This window comes from Festucalex cinctus, chromosome 11, assembly GCF_051991245.1.
Source record: "Festucalex cinctus isolate MCC-2025b chromosome 11, RoL_Fcin_1.0, whole genome shotgun sequence".
Lineage (NCBI taxonomy): Eukaryota > Metazoa > Chordata > Actinopteri > Syngnathiformes > Syngnathidae > Festucalex > Festucalex cinctus.
In genome coordinates, this window is record NC_135421.1 from 7,331,942 (window position 1) to 7,352,797 (window position 20,856).

The window sequence follows — 20,856 nt, forward strand, 5'->3', positions numbered from 1 at the left end:
CTGGGGGAAACACTGAGGGCGGAGTAGTAGTTTTCCTGCATTTAAAGGCCCGGTCTGCCTTTTTCACTCAGGAAAAGGCACTTTTTAAATACAGGATTTAAACAAACAAATTACTTCTCAATTTACAGCACTGGGATTCTGTTAATGTCTGGTGGTGATTTTGTCCTACATCTCCAAAGCAGCCTGTAATTTGCCATTTTGTGTTTGTTTTGTAAACAGCGGGACATTTCTGTGGAAAGACAGTGTTTAAACCCCTCCAGCTAATCGCAGAGCTGGGGGTGGTGTGTCGCAAATGGGGCCGGGCGAATTTGTCAGCTGTGTGACGTCACTCCCGCGGCAATTTGACAGCACGCAGGGCTTATTTTTTTTTTTCACTCACTCACTCACTCACTCACTCACTCACAGAAGCTTACATGTGTGAATGAGTGAGTGAAAAAAAAAAAAAAAAAGCCGTGTGGACAAAATCACCACCAGATATTAACAGAAGCCCGGAGCTGTAAATTGAGGTTGTTTGTTTAAATCCTGTATTTAAAAGTGCCTTTTCCTGAGTGAAAATGGCAGACCGGGCCTTTTAGTGAATGTCTGAGAACAATGAGAGGATAATGGGAGGTGACAAGCAGCAGCAGAGGCTAACGTTAGCGGTTTCTTGTCACACAAACACCCTCATTGAAGGTTTTTCATTAAAGTTGAGAGGACTGATTAAAACCATTCATCCCAAAAAAACTTTTACCTTTCTTTTCCCTCCCTTGTCTCTTCTGACACACTGGGGGCCCCCCAAGTCTCTCTGTATCTTGGAGGTCTAAATGTTTTCGTCTTCATTTCTTTACAAGATGCAAATGTCATCCCTGGACTTATGGGTAGCAGATCAGAAGTACCTCCACTTGGGTGGCCGAAAGAACCAGCTGTCAGTTTCGCTGGGAGTGGCGGGCCACCATAAGTGTTGTCACTGGACGCAGCTTGACTCAGCGATTGTGCTGAGCTTCCAAAAAGTGTGCCCTGCATCTTGGCCAAGGCCAAACCGACCTTGGGCAGTCGTGCTGGTCTGGCACTTTGTCTGCAAGATTCAAGTAAAACGGACCACTCATCATCCTCAAGCGATTCCTCTGCCTCTTCATCTTCAATGGGTCGACGTTTACGTAAACACTTCTGTGGTGAGCCGAACATAACCGGAGGTCTTCTTGTACTCAGAACTTCTTCTACAGGTGGATCACCAGGAGTTATACGATGTGAGCCTGAAAACGCGCCCCAAACATTAGAAGGGGAAACTTTATTGCTCATCTGTCCCAATCCAGCTGAACCAAGCTCAATTCTGACCTTTCCGCGAGGCCGAGGGCCTGATAAGCGAAAAGGCTGGGAGCTGTTTACAGCTACTAGAGGAGGAGGAAGAGGAGGAGCATCGAATGATACAGGTGGAGGCGGTGGTGGAAGAGGAAGAGATTGTGGACGGCCACCAAATGTAGGTGGATGAGGAACAAATGATGGCCCACAAATTGGAGGTGGCAGTGGAAGAGAAAAAGATGGAAGTGAATGGGCGGCAAATGAAAGACGATCCTCAGGTGGAGGTGGAGGAGCATCAAGAGTTTTAAGAAGTGAGGCTGAAAACCCACATCCAAAACCAAGAGAATGGGAAACTTTAATGTCCGTATCTCCAAGTTGTGCACTAAGCTCCAATAAGGGCTGTCCTGAGGTGGAGCTCATGCACAACAGATCCCTTCTAAGAGTCCGGCGCTTTCTCCATGTACTTGGTGACTCTTGACTGTAACCCTATGAAAAACAAAACAAAAAAAACAAAAAAACAATGAAACTTTGAGGGTAGAGAGATGAGCCATGGATGAATTGAATACTGGGCCGTTTCAGAGGAATGTTCTCCATAATTTAGAAACTGCACAAAACAACAGAAACAAGCTGATTAGACTATATGATGACCATACTGTTGGTAACAATACGGCTGGATGAAATCACAATTAATCATTGATTTTAAAACTTTATATTTTTTTCAACTATTAAAACTCAACTACTGAAAACTATGATCATAGCCTTACGCCCATTCATCCCTTCACGTTGAACACTTTATTCTTGAACATTATTCTTTTTGTCAAGTATACCATAACCATATATCATATGAAATTCAAGCCTCTTGCATTTTCATTCTTCATTTTCAAACTTAACCATAACATTGCCCTGTCTATTATATATATATTTTATCTTATGTTATTTTCACAAGTCTGGGGACTTAGTGGGCTATCCTGGTACGTCAGGGATTGTACTTTGTGGTATGTCCTGTGGAAATTTGTGTTAATATGACCACCCCCCTAATATATATATGTGTGTATATATCCATCCATCCATCCATTTTTTTGACTGCTTATTCCTCACAAGGGTCGCGGGGGGTGCTGGAGCCTATCTCAGCTGGCTTTAGGCAGTAGGCGGGGGACACCCTGAACTGGTTGCCAGACAACCGCAGGGCATACAGAGACGAACAACCATCCACACTCACAAGCACACCTAGGGACAATTCGGAGCGCCCAATTAACCTGCCATGCATGTCTTTGGAATGTGGGAGGAGACCGGAGTACCCGGAGAAGACCCACGCAGGCACGGGGAGAACATGCCAGGAAGGCCTGGACTATGTATGTATGTATGTATGTATATATATATATATATATATATATATATATATATATATATATATATATATATATTGAGGAAAAGAAAATTCGGTGAATCCTTAAACGTAGTTTTAAATGTAACTTAAAAGGACAGTGAGAAGTTAAATGAGTAAAAACTAAAATAAAAATAGTCTAAAACTAATACAAAATACTAAAATAAATAAATAAATAAAAATAAATACTAAAACTAATTGCAAAACAAAATTAATACTGGTTGTTTCTGCGCGTTTTGGCCTCTAAGGGGCAGTGTGGTGCCGTGCAGCCATGGTGTACACGCTTACAATGAGAACAGAAGAAAGTTGTGATTAAATTCTATTAAAATAACTAGTTTTTCACACATTGGAGAAAATTTGTGCCATTGAGTAGTGTTATCTTATCTGTGGGTATGTTTCCACAGCATTTGTGCGTGAATATTCATTATTTGAAGGACTATTCCTCCCGAAGTTGATGTTAACTTCTTGTGAATGGGATCCACCATGCTCTTTAGAATTAGCGCTAGGCTAACCCTTCTTTTCATACGTTTACTTTTACAGTTAACTCCAACTGAGGTGTCATTAAACAGCTTAAAGGATTCTTAGTTATGGCAGAATCACATTGATTCTCTCAGGTCTTGCTACAAGCTACATGGTGCATTCAGGTTACTTTCACAATGTAAGGAACTTGCAAACGTGATGCGGTGTTCTGCATATGAATTGTTTTTCTTCGATCATTATGTTAATTCATGTTCGAGAGAAGCCAAAATCAAAATGACGATAACATTTCGGTTAATTGTCTAGAGCTAGGTAAAAAGCACAGCAAAGATGATATGACATACAAGACAAACTTCATCATCAGGCACGCTGCGCAAAAGGTCCGTATCCTGCTTCTCTTCTTCTACGGCAGTCATCAGAGATGTCAAGTTGCTGTCGGCGAGAATTTCCACATCTTCTTCCGACCACGACTTGTCGGTCAATGTGAACTCATCTTCTTCTTCACTGATCTCCTGAAAGGCAAAAAAAAATTTGTCCTGAGACATTTGAGAAGTGATAGAGGGATGAATAGTCTAAGTGACAAGAAAAACAAAACAAAACAATGAAAAAGTATTTGACTACACAGATGATAACGAAGAAAATGAGGGCAGAGACGAACCATGCCCCAACACTCGCCACTGAGATTGAAGCTTTGTTCACAAGATACCTGCACGAAAAGACAGACAAAATATCCATCCATCCATTTTTTTGACCGCTTATTCCTCACAAGGGTCGCAGGGGGTGCTGGCGCCCATCTCAGCTGGCTCTGGGCAGTCGGCGGGGGACACCCTGGACTGGTTGCCAGCCAATCACAGGGTACACAGAGACAAACAACCATCCACACTCACAAGCACACCTCGGGACAATTCAGAGCGTCCAATTAATCTGCCATACATGTCTTTGGAATGTGGGAGGAGACCCACGCGGACACGGGGAGAACATGCAAACTCCACCCAGGAAGGCCGGAGCCTGGACTCGAACCCGAGTCCTCAGAACTGGGAGGCGGACGTGCTAACCAGTCATCCACCGTGCCGCCACAGACAAAACAGTGTAGGTAAAATCAACAACAAAGTTGACGTGACACACATGATAACATACGTCAGAAAAATTAAATAGTTTGTCTAGATCCTCTTTTTCTATGTCGCTCTGAGGAGATGTCCAATTGATGTAGGAGAGAATGTCCACATCTTCTTCCGCCAACAACTTGGGGATGTCCGTGAATCCGTCTTCTGCTTGACCCGGCTCCTGAAAGGTCAAAAAGACTTTTTTCTTGACATATTTGAGAGGTGAAAGGCAGGTGAACTGGCCAAAAAGACAGGAAAAACAAAAAACAAAACAAACCCTTTCTTCAATGGCCACAAAGCTGGTGAACTGAGACAGGATGGAGAATTCTTTGCTTAAGTCAATGATGAAGGACTTCAACTGGCTTTTCTTCCCCTAAGGACACAGAGATACAATTTGTTTTTTCGTCCAAATAGCATTTGGATTACTTTTTAAACAGGTTAATTTTTTGACAGAAATGCAAAATTTTTTTTCTGAATGCTTTTAAAACTTGTATTTTTTTAACTGTTGTGTGTAGCCTTTAGGAACACAGATTCTAAGTAATTTAACAACAACAACAAAAAAACACCACCACCACCAACAACAACAACAACAACAAACAAAACAAAACAACTATTGACATGTTGTACTGAATTATGCCCACTACTTAGAGAAATGAACAAAAACAGAATATGCTTAGTAATGGATATAAGTTTAATGGAACACAGTGTGCATCGATTATTGCGTAATGATTTTATTGTATGACGTTAAAGAATAATGAGGTTGGGACACTGTAAAATGTAAACCAAAACAGAATACAATGATTTTTTTTTTAAAATCCTTTGATTTAATTGAATAAACAACATAAAACAAATAAAAGATATTTAATGTCTAAACACCCCCTTTTCCCCTAAAAAAATATGTTCTCATTTTTTATTTGATCCCTGAAATGTTTGAAACAACAAAAACAACAAACGACTGGAAAAGTTGATGACTGCTTAAAAAACACCTGTTTGGAACACTCCATGTTTGAGTGTCATGATTGGGTATAAAACATCAACGAAAGGCTCAATTGTTCACAAGCAAAGAGAGGCGAGGCCATTTTGTGAACAACTGCGTGAACAAATTGTGCAACAGTTTAAGAATGTTTAACAACATACAAATGCAAGGAATTTAGGGTTTCATCATCTATGGTCCATAATGTCATCAAAAGATTCAGAGACTCTGGAGAAATCTCTGCATGTTAAGTGCAATGTCGAAAACAAACATTGAAAATCCCTCACAATCGATCCCTCAGACGACACTGCATTAAAAAATGGCACCATGGTCTAAATCAGGGGTGTCAACCATAAGGCCCGTGGGCCGGATCAGGCCCGCAAAGGGGTTTAATCCGGCCCTCGAGATGATTTTGTAAAGTTAAAAAAACAAACAAAAAACAAAACAATATTTTGTAATGTCGGACGTATTACTCAGTCGGCCACAATCAAAATATATAAAATTTGTAACTTCACAAGCAGTCCTCAGATGAGCAATGCAACTTGTATGGGGGAATCGTCCTGGATGTCATTATTTTACACACAACTTAAAGTTACGGTTTGTTTAATTCTTATTATAATTATAATAAGAATTATTATTATTATTAATTTATTTTATTTCTTTATCATAGACCAACAAACGTGTTAAATATGACACAAATTCAATTAGATATGACAAGGATTAGCATCCTTATGAGGTCATTAACTGTGTCACGCAATGCATTCTGGGGACGATAATATATGCAAAACTGGTCGATTTAACACATCCAGGCGTTGGTGTTGCCGCGTTCTATTTGCATTTGTATTATTTTTTTGGAACAATATGATTACAGTTGAGCTCCGTAATTTAGGGCTGGCACACCATCCATCCATCCATCCTCTTCCGCTTATCCGGGGTCGGGTCGCGGGGGCAGCAGCTTCAGGAGGGAAACCCAGACTTCCCTCTCCCCAGCCACTTCAACCAGCTCCTCCGGTGGGATCCCAAGGTGTTCCCAGGCCAGCCGAGAGACATAGTCTCTCCAGCGTGTCCTGGTCGTCCCCGGGGCCTCCCACCGGTGGGACATGCCCGGAACACCTCCCCAGGGAGGCGTCCAGGAGGCATCCGAACCAGATGCCCGAGCCACCTCAGCTGGCTCCTCTCAACGCGGAGGAGCAGCGGCTCGACTCTGAGTCTCTCCCGGATGACCGAACTTCTCACCCCCTGTGGGGGCTGGCACACAAATAGCGAAAATCTATGTATAATTGACAGCAATCGTTTTTAAGTTATATACCGTCATTTTACCGATGCGGCCCACTTGGTAATATATTTTCCTCCATGCGGCCCCTGAGCTAACATGAGTTTGACACTCCTGGTCTAAACGATACTCAACTCAACTTTATTTATAAAGCACTTTAAAACAATCATTGACACGAAGGAGAAAAGTGTGATGTGGTTTAATGAGTCCACATTTCCAACTGTTTTGGCATAAGAATTTGGATTCTTAGCACACAGATCAAAAGCCTGCATCTATGATGCCCATGGCATGCGTAACTTGCACATTTGTGAAGGCACCATAAATGCTGAAAGGTACGTAGAGTTTGGAATGTTTATCAGGGACTACAAGAGTTTGTACAACAGTTTGTAGATTTGTATGATACCTCATGCTCAGCTTCGTTGGAATCCAAGCTTCCGTCTTCGTAGTCTCTGATGAGCGCTCTCGCTGTCAGCTTGTGAAGAAACTGCATAGCACATTTACCAACCACATCACCATTATGAAAACAACAATCTGTGTTACTTTACAGCAGGGGTGTCCAAACTTTTTCATGTGAGGGCCACATACAGAAAATCAGAAGGACGCAAGGGCCACACAATGTTATGAAGAGAAATTGTATTTAGTCCTAAAAATTGTACAAATAATTTATTTGTGCTTTTGCACATTTAGAAAAATGCTACAGTATATAAACAAATTTGTAATATGGCAGTCAAGTTATTATAGTTTTGGAATTTTTTATTTTAGTTTTTATTTTGTTTTGAGTTAAATTTAGTTTTATTTTTCAGGATGGTTCTGTTAGTTTTTATTAGTTTTAGTTCTTTAATAAATGCTTCGTTTTAGTTTAGTTAGTTTCAGTATTAGTTTTTTTTTTTTTTTTAATGTGTATTACTCGTGCGCGACATTTAAAAAACACCGCGACGTCATTATTCCAGTTTATATCAAAATAAATCTACTAAAAATCACGTTTCAAATCATCCCCAAAGGCTCATGCATTAAATTAATTACCAAAGACTAAAACGAAGGACATGCTATAATTATAGTTAGTTTTAGTTAGTTTTGTAAACATAAAATGTAGTTTCAGTGAGTTTTTTTTTTAAAAAAGCATCTTCGTTTTTGTTTTATTTCGTTAACGAAATTGTTTTTTGAATTTTAGTTTTTTCGTTAGTTTTAGTTAACTAAAATAACCTTTAATAGCACCTTTGTTTTTCGACACCTTCCCTTCTTACTTTGACCATCTCCAAACATTTTTGTTTTGTTTATTTTATTTGAACTGAGTAAAATGCCATTTTTAGCATATGTCGCGGGCCACTAAAAATGGACGGCGGGCCGCAAATGTCCCTCGGGCCGAAGTTTGGACACTCCTGCTTTACAGTTACAGAGGGTCGTATCCTCTTACCGTGCCCCTCGTCTTCTGTAGCTCACTGGTGGACACCATGGTTCTTAGCTCCTGGCCGCTCAGGTTTCCGAGCAGGGTGGCCTACAACAGGCAAACAAACTCAGATCAGTAATTAAACCAAATTGACTTCCGAAATATCGTACTACCTCAGCTAAATGAGCATTTAAACTTACGTTGTTACTTTCTCTTTGAATGTGTTTTTTTTTTTTTTTTTTTGGTGATGGCAAAGAGGAAACAAATGCCTGGTAACTGGCAGAGACTCACACGATGCCGAGAGAAGCACATTGGCGTATTGGTCAAACCTGGCCAGCGGTGATATCGAACACTGCTTCCATAGATTGACCTGGCAAATATATGCTCTGTGCCCAACAAAATGGACAAACGAGCTGACTTGGCTTAGTGAATGAATCTCTGACCAGACGCCAGAACTGCCAGCTTCCAAGTTCATTAATGGGGACCGAGCTTTCAGGGAAAACAAAAGGTGGTGAAATATGCTTCGACGTAAACAAACTTTGGTTTATGGATCGCTGTTACAACAAACAATGCAGTCCAGATACAGTGGCGCTAATTATGAACTAAAAGCAGTTCTACTCATCATGTGAGTTTTTCTCCTTTATCCTTTCTGGTTTTCATTCCACCTCAGGGTAATGTGGAAGACTCACAAACTTCGACTGAATTGGATGAAAGCAAAATCACCCAGACACGGTCTTTATCATTCTTGGCAACGTCAACAAACCCCAACCATAAACTTCATATAAGTAGAACATTGACTGTCCACCAGGGCGACCACTGCGAAAGCACATTAAAAGACTTTGGGCTCATCTGATTACAGTTGAATCCATTTCACACCAACATACCAGCAAAAACACAAATCTACAAAGCCTGGAGTAAAAACTGTGATAATGTGGACCAATGAAGCAAATCTGGATTTCGAGGCCTGACTGAATTGTCTTGGAAAACTCCACTGGCCGTGCTTTACTGCCACACTTCACTAATCACCAGGCTCAGGACACTTACAGAAGTCAAGTCATCTTTATTTGTATAGTGGAGGAAAAAATTCAGTACAGTTCTGTACAATAAATGGCTAAATAGTGTATTTTACAAATTTTTAACGAATCATTCCCAATTGTACAGTAGTGATCAAAAGTTTACATACACTTGCAAAAAAAATTATATCATGGCTCTCATGAGTTACCAGTTATTTCTAGAACTCTAATTTTTCTCTGATAGAGTGATTGGAACAGATACTTCTTTGACACACAAAACATCCATTCGGTTCTTTTATGACATTATTATTGGTTAACAGAAAGAGAGACCAAATCTGCAGGGTTAAAAATATAAATACAGCAACATAAATTAGCAATTTTGGTGACTTAGAGAGTTTGTCAGTGAAATGAGCTTCATACCATTGCCTCTTAACTTCTTGTGTGTAATTTAGAGTGACTGAGACTTCTCTGAGGCCATTGAAGTAGTGCTCATTGAATACCAATGCCCACAATTGCAACAATGGACTGTGTCAAAGGAGCTCAGCAGTGTCAAAACTGATCTGAAAATGCAAATTATTGACTTGAACAAGTGAGGAAAGTTTCTTGGAACAACTTCAAAGCTGTTCAGAAACACGGAACACGACGGAAATGATTATTTCCAAGAGAAGCTTTGCAGAAAAACTGAGAAATATAAGTTTCCTGCAAACAACTCTGCATCAGTGTGGCGTGTTCTGTGACGCCATCATCAACTACAAACGATTCAAGTGGAGCATGACAATGGCCTTGATGATTACCTAAATATGTTCCACTGAAGATTTTAAAAGGACCTTTTGACACAACACACCTACCTACCAATTCCCACCTCCAATGACCTTCATCACACTTCTGACAGCCACCATGGGATCTCTGACGCTCCCTGCTGGCTTTAACCATTCATGAACAGAGTGCAGGGTGAAAGACATAAAGAAGACTCCTGGCCTGGCCTGGTGTCTCTCCCTACTACCTGAAAGTCTGCACTGATCAGCTGGCTCAAGTCTTCACTCAGATCTTCTTCTTCTGAAACTGCTCTTATCAAAATTCCCAAGAAACCTCCAATTTTGGAATTGAAAGACTCCAGGCCTGTCACTCTTTCATATGTGGTCTGAAAGTCTTTTGAATGCCTCGTTTTGGACCATCTGAAGAGTGTAACAGGACTCGCACCAAGCAAATAGATGACGGATGATGCAGTAAACGTGGGGCTACACTTCTTCTCTGCGATGATGAACCTGTTTGTTGGTGTCATTTCTCTAAGACGAACGATTGCACCTCTATGCATGCAGCTGTCAAAGCTGTGAAGTTTGCAGATGACACCACAGTCATTGGTAGGGATTGGTATCGGAGTCTGTACTTTTTTTTTTTTTTTTGGATAGCTGTGTGTGCAAGCCCAGCCACCAGGGACGCACCTCCAGACCTTGCTCAAGAAAGGGGCCCTACATCTTGTACATCATTTTCATCCCCTACCTTACTTGGTCAAAACAATCGTGCTAAGATGCCCGATCGTCCAATCAGCTTGAAGTATTGTCCAGCAAGTCCCGCCTTTCCCGAACGGGTCTGCCCAGTGAAGTACCAGATTGATAATGTGAAGAGCTCAGACAAAAATACAAACTAAAATAAAATGTTATTTTCTTCGTGGTGTGCCAAACAAACTCCCTTTTTTGACTTTGTCACAATTATGGTTGCAGCTTGATATGATGATTTGTGTGCATTTTTGTTTATGTCATATTTTTCAAATTTCTCTTCAAAGTCCTGATGTTTCTTCTCATAATGCTGTTGCAAAATTGGAGATCAACCTTTATAGTGTCCTAGGAGGGAGGGAGAATGAAATGCAAAAATCTTTCACTCCACTTTGAATTGATGATAACTGTGCTTTTTTTTTATGGCAGCAAACACTCCATTTTCAGATAATACAGGCTTTTAAAGCTGGCAAAGTGTCAGTGAAAGTGAAAAATTGCAGCAGTGAACTCAGTGACCCAGTAACAGGCTGTGTGTGGATTATTGGCATGGAGTCAAGTCCCGGTAGACATGTGCTGACCAAACCAAAACACATTTTGCAATTCGAGCCAACCTCGTGCGCCACCAGCGTCACATGCACAATGCCTGGCTTCGTCAATGGCGCACTGCAATGTGCCTTACAGCCATACTACTACTCTCAGAATGACCAATCACATCTAATCTCAGAGAGAGCCAGAACAGTTAAGGGGCCACAAATAGGCAGCCAGCGGGCTCGTATAAAGAGAAAGTAGCTTGTCTGCTGGAGTACTAAAGTTCTGTCCGTTTTAAAAAGCTTGGCCAATAAAGTTGATTCTCATTATCTTCAATTGAATTGAATTGAATCACGAAACAATGTCATACCTGTGTGCAGTGTGGCACAAAGCCATAGACCAACGTGTGGCAGTCGTTGAAGAGCGCATGGAGCTGCTTGGGGGCCTGCACAGGAGTGGGTGCCGACAGGTTGAACTGTTGCCACTTTACTGACACAGAGCTGCAGCCGGGAGACGCCATGCGCCTCACCTGACACTCCACCTGCGGACCGAGACAGGACACGACACGTTCTAGGTTAGTTTCCATAGCAACTGCAAACAGTCCAAATGTTAAAAGCAAATCAAAAGACAAATATGTGTCACATTTATTTTCCTCACCTTCTCTGCCCACTTGTGCTTGTTTTTAGCATCAAAAAATTCATAGGCCCCACTACCTGCCTGGGCAAGGGCTCTCAGCATGTGCCGATTGGCTGTAGAGCTGAAAAGAAAAATACAATAGCTCACCCACTGGAGACAATCCACAATTCTAATCTCTTTCATCTTTATTCCTATAAAAGTAGCAGTTTTCAATGTGTCATTTACATTTTAACGTTTTTCTTTCATGTTCAATCATGGTTGGCCACCAGTACCCTTCCTTTTGTCCAGTCAACTGGAATATGTTCTGGCATTATCAGGAATTGTGATTTAGTTAAAGAAGCAACAAGCGGTTTTGCCCTAATCCAAAGTGCTACCTGTATTTTAGCCATAAACCAGTAGTAAACAAATCCTGCGATTTGAATGCAACCTGTGACCCACTTGACCCTTGTCTGACCTGATTCCACAGCTGAAGAGGCGGCTGTGCTCAACATTGTCCCTGATCAGGTGCAAAGTGACATCGGCATTCTGAAGGTGGCCGTCAGACAGCAGGAAAAGATTGCGGATGCCTTTGGATGGAGGTAGCAGGGAGAGAGCCTGCAGGGGCCGCCAAAGTTCAGTGCTGCCCCCCACTGGTGAGATGGACTGATAGGAAAGATAGCAAGAGAGCACATTTTTTTTTTTTTTTTTTTTTTTTACATTTTTAGAGCCTGAGCAGTGACTTATGTTTTTGTAGGAATTCTTATTTAATATTTTTTCTCAGCAAATCTAAAAAAAAAACCTCACCAAACTGCACACACAATGCGCCTGGCGAAAAATTTGATATTTAAAATAGCCATACACGGGAGAGAGCCCTCTCCTGCTACATTTGACCTTCGGCTACGAAAATTGGGTCACACCTGTACCACCCCGAGAAAAAGAAAAAAAAAAAGACTGGTAGCCACATCAAATAAAATAAACAGGAAGTGAGCTATGAGTAGTTGAATACCCATTTTGGCCCATTATTGCACATTTAAAGGGGTCATACTTTTGCCCCCTTCTCCTAGACCCAATTGACTGCAAACTTGGGCTTTACCATCCCAACACCTGTGACAACATCCTGGAAAAAATATATCTTGTTTTCAACATAATATATGATGAATGATGATCAAATTTTGCATTTCCCGGTTGTACGTTTCACGTAGAGCCACAAAATTTGGATGCATATGTAGCAGCCCTCATACAAAAGTATTTTGGCGCTATATGCTAAACCCATGAAACTTTGCACACACATCAGACGTCAGATTTTTTGTGCAATTTTCAATAAATGACTCAATAGTATCTTTTACAAATTTTTAACGAATCATTCCCAATTGTACAGTTGTAATCAAAAGTTTACATACAGTTGTAAAGAAAATTATATCATGGCTCTCCTGAGTTACCAGTTATTTCTAAAAATATTTTTTCTCTGATAGAGTGATTGGAACAGATACTTCTTTGACACACAAAACATCCATTCGTTTCTTTTATGACATTATAATTGGTTAACAGAAAGAGAGACCAAATCTGCAGGGTTAAAAATATAAATACAGCAACATAAATTAGCAATTTTGGTGACTTAGAGAGTTTGTCAGTGAAATGAGCTTCATACCATTGCCTCTTAACTTCTTGTGTGTGATTTGGAGTGACTGAGACTTCTCTGAGGCCATTGAAGTAGTGCTCATTGGATACCAATGCCCACAATTGCAACAATGGACAGTGTCAAAGGAGCTCAGCAGTGTCAAAACTGATCTGAAAACGCAAATCATTGACTTGAACAAGTCAGGAAAGTTTCTTGGAACAATTTCAAAGCATCTGCAGGTCCCAAGACCAAAACTGCAAGCAATTGTTTGCAAGTATAAAGTGCATGGCACTGTTTATCACTGTCATGATCAGGAAGGAAATGCAAGCTATCACCTGCTGATGAGAAAAAATTGGTCAGGATGGAGAAGAATTGACCGAGAACCACCAAAAAGCAGATCTGCCAGGAATTAGAAGCTGCTGGAATACAGGTGTCAGTGTCCACAAGCACGTTTTTGCATCACCATGGACTGGGAGGCTGCCGTGCAAGAAGGGAGATCTTGCTCCAAAAGTGGCACTTTAAGGCTCAAGTGAAGTTTGCTACTGATCATATGGACAAAGATAAGGAGTTCTGGAAGAAAGTTCTGTGGTCAGACTAAACAAAAATTAAACCGCTTCACTACAATAACTTTGGAGGAGAAAAGGTGAGGCCTTAACCCGTCAAGCACAGCAGTGGTAGTATCATGCCGTGGGGCTGTTTTGCTGCCAATAGAACTGATGCTTAGTTTACACAGAGTAAATGGGATAATGAAGGAGGATTAACTTCCTTCACCCCCCAAAAAATCATCAGTTCAAAGGTTGGGTCTTGGGCACAGTTGGGTGTCCCAACAGTACAATGACCCAACCACACATCAAATATGATAATGGAATGGCTAAGGTTTTAGAATGGCCTTCCCAAAGTCCCGACTTAAAACCAATTGAGAACATGCGGACAATGCTAAAGTAACAAGTCCATGTAAGCATGCTAACAAATTTAAAGCTACTCTATGTAGGATTTCCCAAAAAAATATCTTAACAATAGCCTTTTTATTTGACCGTTTATGACTGAAACATATTCTAATTAGTAGATCTACATCTTAGCTGTTCACAAGGGGTACTCCTACAAGCCTCTGGCCAATATTATTTCGGAAGCGTCTGGTCCGAATCCTTCGAATTTACCGCCCTCTGTCTGCAGGATGTGAGGTCATGCGCGTCATCGTCAGTTGTTTCCTGTCGCGCGAAGACGGAACTAGTACAGATTTTCGCCCCAGACACCCGCTGTTACTCCGCGGAAGGCTGCTTAAAAAAAAAAATGAAAACAATGTCAAGTGCCACGAAAAAAAAAAATCTAAACTTGATAGTGACCGATGCCAGTCAAGAACGTGAGTGAACATTGGTTTGACATTTCAGCGGTGGAGAGAGTTGAGATCGGACTTGGGTTAGAAAAGTGATTCACAGCTGGCTTTCTTTCTACTCCAAAAGGTAAGAAGCGAGTATCTTGACATTTAGAAGAAAATGTGTTGTTTTCAAATAGCAGTAACCTAAAGATCGATCACTTCTCGGTCGTAACTATTGGGGTGAAAGTGAGGTGGATGGCAATATTTAGCGTGAAAGGGGCGGCAAAGTTGAATGTAATAGAACATAATGACTTTATGAAGAACAGACGTTCCATTCCGCGGCGTTTCAATCAGGCTAAATGTTGCCTTATTTTCCTCCGTGAAAACAGCCTATTGTAGCTACATTATGCTAACGGAATGTGAACGGTACTACTGAATGGCGATAACATTCACGGCCATATCACACTAAGTAGTGAATGGGTCTATATGTTTTTCACAATCGTCAATTTCCATAAATGACAGCCCACCTTTTGGCTAATGCACAATGATGCTAGCCTGGGGACGACATACACTAATAATGACTAGAATCCGGTTGACGTCCGTCGAGCGGGGTGACTACAATATGTAACTGCATATTAACATCGGAATGAGGTCCAATTAATTTACGTAATTTGCACATCGTTTTGGAGTACAGCACAGGACTGGACTTCGACCGACTAATGCAATATGATCTGCACGTCCCGTGGACATCAATTGTTTAGTGGGGATCAAGCGTCTCATTCCGTGAAGTGGCCAGCTTTGTAAAACATTATAAAACTTCTTACCTCTGAAAACATAGTTTCATTGGATATGAAGAGCCCAGTCTTCAGTATTGAGGTCGTGCACGTACGAGTGCGCGCAGCGTGTACGAGCGTGCAGTTTGTTTTCGGCCACAGGCAGTAGAGATTTGAAATTTTAAATCTTCCATATAGCTGCTTTAACTGAACTGTATCAATTCTGTTAAGAGGAGTGGACAAATATTCAACCAGAAGCTTGTGGATGGCTACCAATGTGCCTAATTGAAGTGAAATCGAAATGGCCAAGAGACATGCAACCAAATATTAGCATTGCTGTATGTATATTTCTGACCCAACAGATTTGCTCACTTTTTCTTTTCTGGAAGCTCAGAAGAGCCCTGATATTATGTTCTTGACAAGTGTATGTAAACTTTTGATCACAACTGTATGTTTCACCTAGATATGTGAAAATTGGGAAGCATACCTATCAGCCTAATGCCGATGTCAGACTACACGAAAACAGCCCGATTTCAGCCCGACCGACGTGTCGCGGACAAACGGGGCATGTCGTAAACGATTTTGGGTTGTCTTGACGTAGCGTCGCCCGTGTAGTGTGACACGTTCAACGACTGGTCGCCTGTTGTCCGGGACGGTTCACAACCATCACGACGAAAGTAGAATTTTTGCTCGTCTTGACGCATAATGTGACATACCTACGTCGTCGTCCGTTTGGTTCCATAGCATTGACCAATAGCGAGAGGGAGTGAAACGTCAATCACACACCGAACAGCACTTTATAGCTCTTTTAAATTATTTATGTATTTATGTATTTATTTATTTATTTGTTTATTCGTTTATGCATTTATTTATTTATCCCCTGGATTTTTCATGGGATGGGGCCAGACAGGTGCATCTCGAGGGGGAAAAAAAAAAAAAAGCGCCCGGCTGCAGCACTACGGCTGCATGGAGCGCGCACGCATCCGTGCAACCCGTCAGGCAACGGCGACGTGAATAGAGGACCAAAATATATTGTGACTGTTGTTCTAATAATTTCAGAGATTTGGGCATATGAGTAGGGATATTTAGTGAGGATCGATCACATTTTCATATAGTCGGGCCAGGCCTCGCCGCCTTAACTGTCACCCGCTCTCACTTGAAAGTTTTTTTTCCCCCCTCGGAGTGAGTGGCGTACTATCCAATGCACCGTACTAAAACAAGTCAAATATGAATAAATGAAGCAGTAAAAAATACTCAAACAATATAATATTTCAGTGTTTGATAAAATAATAAAACAAGATGTCATCCCGCAAATTAATTAACAAAATCGGCTATATTACCCCGGCGCATGTAGGCCTAAATAAATTAAAATACAGTGTTGGCTACTAAATCATATTTTCAACACTATTGCGGAGCAGGGAGCGCAAGCAATGCGCTCACATCACACTTGACCCATGAGTGCTCCAGTCACGCAAACACTCCCTGTCCTTGCCTTTTTTTTTTTTTTTTTTTGTCCCACCTCCCCGACAAACAGTGGCCGACGCGTCTCTCTTGGCAAGACAACACACGATGATTGGCTAGTGTCTTGTCGCGTTCAGACGTGTAGTGTGACTACACGCCCGGTCCACGACACGGAGCGAATTTGTCGTGTAATGTGACAGCGCAACTGTCGTGTAAGACAAAAAAATCGCGTAGTCTGACATTGGCATAAGACCTACAGAAAAAAAAAAAAAGACTTGTAAATCATATGTTAAACTGAACAGGAAATTTACTGTTTTTAATTTATTTTGTGAATGTCTTTTAACAGATCATATTTTCACGAATACTCATTAAATGTTCTTAAAACATTTATATAAACAGTCAGGAGTGATCTGCCGTGACCCTCGTGAAGATAAGCGGTTTAGATAATGGCTGGATGGATGTATAACCTGTATGAAGCTCTCAGCAGCTGGTCGAGCGGTTTCAAGTGGTTGCGCTGTCAGGAAAGCTTGTCTGTAATCTGACAATACAACACAAAAACAAATTGTATAAAAACAAAACACCATTAAAGGCTACCACAAATCATTGCCATGTCATTATAGCACTGGAGAAAACATAGCTGAAAAATACACATACGCACATACGCGTCTTAAAGGCCCCAATTATTTTATACAAAACAGGAAATGGTATGATTGTGGAAATCCGAATACCATATAATAAACAATATCCTTGTTCACAAGCATTATTGTACCTCTAATACAAATATATACATATAACAATACAGCCACTTATAATACTATAGCATTGCCATGTATTAAAAATACTGTTTTGAATATGTATCCACAGACAAAAACACTGACACAGACTAGAAAGGTCAACTTTACTTGTGTAAATCACACTTTAAAAGGACAACAAAATCCCGCAGCTGAAAACTTTACTGAGCATATGTAATGGCAAGACTTCATTACATGACAGCAAGGAATGAAACTTTGTTAACACTTAGTGGGGGCGGCGTGGATCGGTGGTAGAGCGGTCATCTCGCAATCTAGAGGTTGTGTGTTCGAGCCCACGCCTTTCTGACCATGTTGAATTATCCTTGAACAAGATACTAAACCCCTAGTTGCTCCTGATGCTGCGGAATAAGTAGGTGAATGAGTAGTTGAATGTAAAGTGCTTTGAGGGCCTGTAGAAAAGTGCTATATAAATGAAGTGCAATTTACCAGTGACATAGTTTAAAACTACCGTGTGCGCAGGTTTAACCAGCAGATGGAGCTTTTTTGCAGCGTGGCAAATGCCTCAAGTCAGTGACTCATAGATCCGTCAACCTCGAATCGGCTCCATTGGAAATTCCATCCACAAAATTGGTGTCAGCTTCAATAAAACCTTACCAAACAAAGTTCCAACAAACCGTGGACCTCCAACAAGCAAGATAGTGTGCCCATAAATTGGACATGAGGAATCCACAAAGTGGAGCGATGTCTTCCAGTGTGAACGGCCTCACCCCAAGCTAAATGTCTCCAAGATAAACAAGCATTCCTACCTTTGCTCCAAGGTAAGAAAGAGCTTGTAAAGTATTCATCTAAAACATAAATAACATAGTAGTTTTATTGGACCGATTTTATGATGGCAGTGATCTGTCTAGTGTTAGGCATTGTAATAGTACTGTGATATATTCTTGTGGTTTTATCTTACTTCCATGTAATCGCATCCAACTGACTGTTGGTAAGAAACCTCCCCACCCCCAAAATACAGACTGGCCAATTACAGAACAGCATTGACAGAGTTTTGACACTTTCCAAGTTTGAATAAAACGATAACATTTTATTCCATTTCTTTTTAAAACCCTTCGGCGTTATTGTGACCGGTTTTCGGCTTTTTGATGGATCTGACCAAGTCATTTCAAAATAAGATAATGCCCAGGGGATTTATTAAATTAAGTTGTCGATATATTTTTGCGCACTAGTTAAATCGCTATGTAAAAAGCAGTCCATTTACCCCTATTGATAAAGTAATTTGCTTGTCTGCATAGTCAACTGAGAACAGACTATAAAAATTAACAGGAAAGCTTTGTATGCTCCAAGATACACAATTTATTATCTGTAAAATAACAATATGCTGTTCTTGTATCAATCTATTTTCTATCCCAGCAAGCTAACTTCAGGCTAACACTGGACTGGTCACTAGCCAACTCTAGGTCAATATCACTGGCGTCGTGCCAAAAGCCTTAAGCCACAATTTGGTGAATTTATCCATCCATCCATTTTCTTGACCGCTTATTCCTCACAAGGGTCGCGGGGTTGGTGAATTTAATAATTTTTCAAAAATCTATACTTTTGGTGAGACCACACCAGTGGGTGTGATTTTTATGAATAGTGATCAATCTAAAGTGTTGAGAATGACTTTCTTTCTGATTGGGGTCTCCAGAAAAGTGACACTTTTGGAGGTACAAGGTTTTGGCCTGACACCAGCGATATAGAAAAATAACCATTCACAAGCCAACTCTGGTATGGTTAGAGTTTTCATTTAAATTTGAATTCAACATTAATGTTTTTCAAATTGCGGGAGAAGGCCAAAATAGCCAGAGAGAACCCACGCTTGGAAAGAATATGCAAACTCACAGATGTTCGGAGCAGAGGTTCGAACCCAGAACATCATACGGCGCCTTGCAAAAGTATTCATCCTCCTGACTATTTTCAACATTTTGGCACGGTACGACTACAAGTCTATATCATTGAAATTTTACGTGAAAGTGAAACACAAAGTACCACACAATCGTGAAGTGAAACAAAGTGGATATCTTATTTCAAATTTGTTTTACAACTAAAAAACTTAAAAGTAGAGTGTGCAAACGTAAGCATGACTGCATTTGATGTCATCTGTTGTAGATATAGGCAATACAGTGGCACTCCAATGATTCAATGTATTAGTTGCTTGTGTGTGCGTGTGTCTCTGCTCTTCTCAATTCCGCTCCAACTAGTTGAATGCGTAATCAAATACTACAAACTGGGAACACAATAAATCACACTTGAATTATCTTTTTTAAGGGAAGTGTCAAAAATGTGTCACATCCTGTCGCTCTCAGTCGTCTAAGGTTTTTCTATGCATATCTGTGATTTCCTACTGTGTGCCTGTTCATGAAGGCACCTGAGTTCACTGCAGGGGTGATAGTTGCTTTTTCTTTTGCTTCTCTACGATAAACATTTGCTCTTGTTACAAAATGTTTATAAAACTGACAATCAAAATCCTTGTTTTTTTCATGTGTTTATTGAAAACATGCGTAGGCATGGCTGTCATGTGGCTAAGAGACAGGCGTTGTCATGCCGGTTGGCTTGCCGTGGCTGTCGGCCATGTAAGCAAAGAAGTTACCTATGACACATTGCACGTCATGCTTCTCAACAAGGAGTGGCCAGCGAGTGCTTCAGTGTTCAATGCGTGAAGCAAACCATCTTCCTTTGCCCTCTCGTACACACGCAGAACGAGTTTTCCACATATCGGTTGACAGGTGGCCATGATGCACATGTACAGTAACTGCCTTTAAAAATACAGAGTAGGCAAGCTGTCTCATATTTAAAAAAAAAAAGAAAAAAAAGAAGAAAAAAAGATAGAGTCATTTTTTATGCTGAAACATCGACGTATGGCACTGGTACCGGTATCCCGTGCAACATTTATTTGGCACCATCCATCTTCCCTTCTACTCGTACCATCTTCGCTGTCCCCGCAGAAGAAAAGCAGCCCCAGAGCATGATGTTCCCACAACCATGTTTGACAGTGGGGATGGTGTGTTCAGACCGATGAGCAGTGTTGTTCTTACGCCAAACATAGCATTTGTCATGTAGGCCAAAAAGTTCTATTTTGGTCTCATCTGACCAGAGCACCTTCTTCCACTCGTTAGCGGTGTCTCCTACATGGTTCCTGGCAAACCGCAGTAGTGACTTCCTGTGTCTGACTTTAAGAAATGTCTTTCTTCTTGCCACCCTTCCATACAATCCAGATTTGTGCAGTACTCGGCTGATGGTTGTTCGATGGACAGATTCCCCTACCTCTGCTGTGGTTTGCAGTTCATTTACAGTGATCAAAGACCTCTTGGGTACTTCTCTGATGAGTGTTGGCCTTCTTCGGTCACAAACTTTAAAGGGCCTTGTCTTGT

The 20,856-nt window shown here is 41.0% G+C and overlaps 1 protein-coding gene across 1 annotated transcript in view; it reads right to left on the reverse strand.

Moving 5' to 3' along the window:
* Positions 1-20,856, reverse strand: part of parp4 (poly (ADP-ribose) polymerase family, member 4) — an 83,741-nt gene that overhangs the window by 4,101 nt on the left and 58,784 nt on the right. The window contains exons 23-33 of the mRNA XM_077536366.1: positions 17,159-17,229; positions 12,000-12,187; positions 11,567-11,666; positions 11,280-11,450; positions 7,903-7,983; positions 6,892-6,972; positions 4,520-4,615; positions 4,277-4,423; positions 3,798-3,845; positions 3,484-3,651; positions 731-1,764 (exon numbers count right to left, since the gene is read on the reverse strand). Coding sequence (XP_077392492.1) covers positions 731-1,764; positions 3,484-3,651; positions 3,798-3,845; positions 4,277-4,423; positions 4,520-4,615; positions 6,892-6,972; positions 7,903-7,983; positions 11,280-11,450; positions 11,567-11,666; positions 12,000-12,187; positions 17,159-17,229 — 2,185 coding nt within the window. The remainder of the gene's footprint in view (positions 1-730; positions 1,765-3,483; positions 3,652-3,797; positions 3,846-4,276; positions 4,424-4,519; positions 4,616-6,891; positions 6,973-7,902; positions 7,984-11,279; positions 11,451-11,566; positions 11,667-11,999; positions 12,188-17,158; positions 17,230-20,856) is intronic.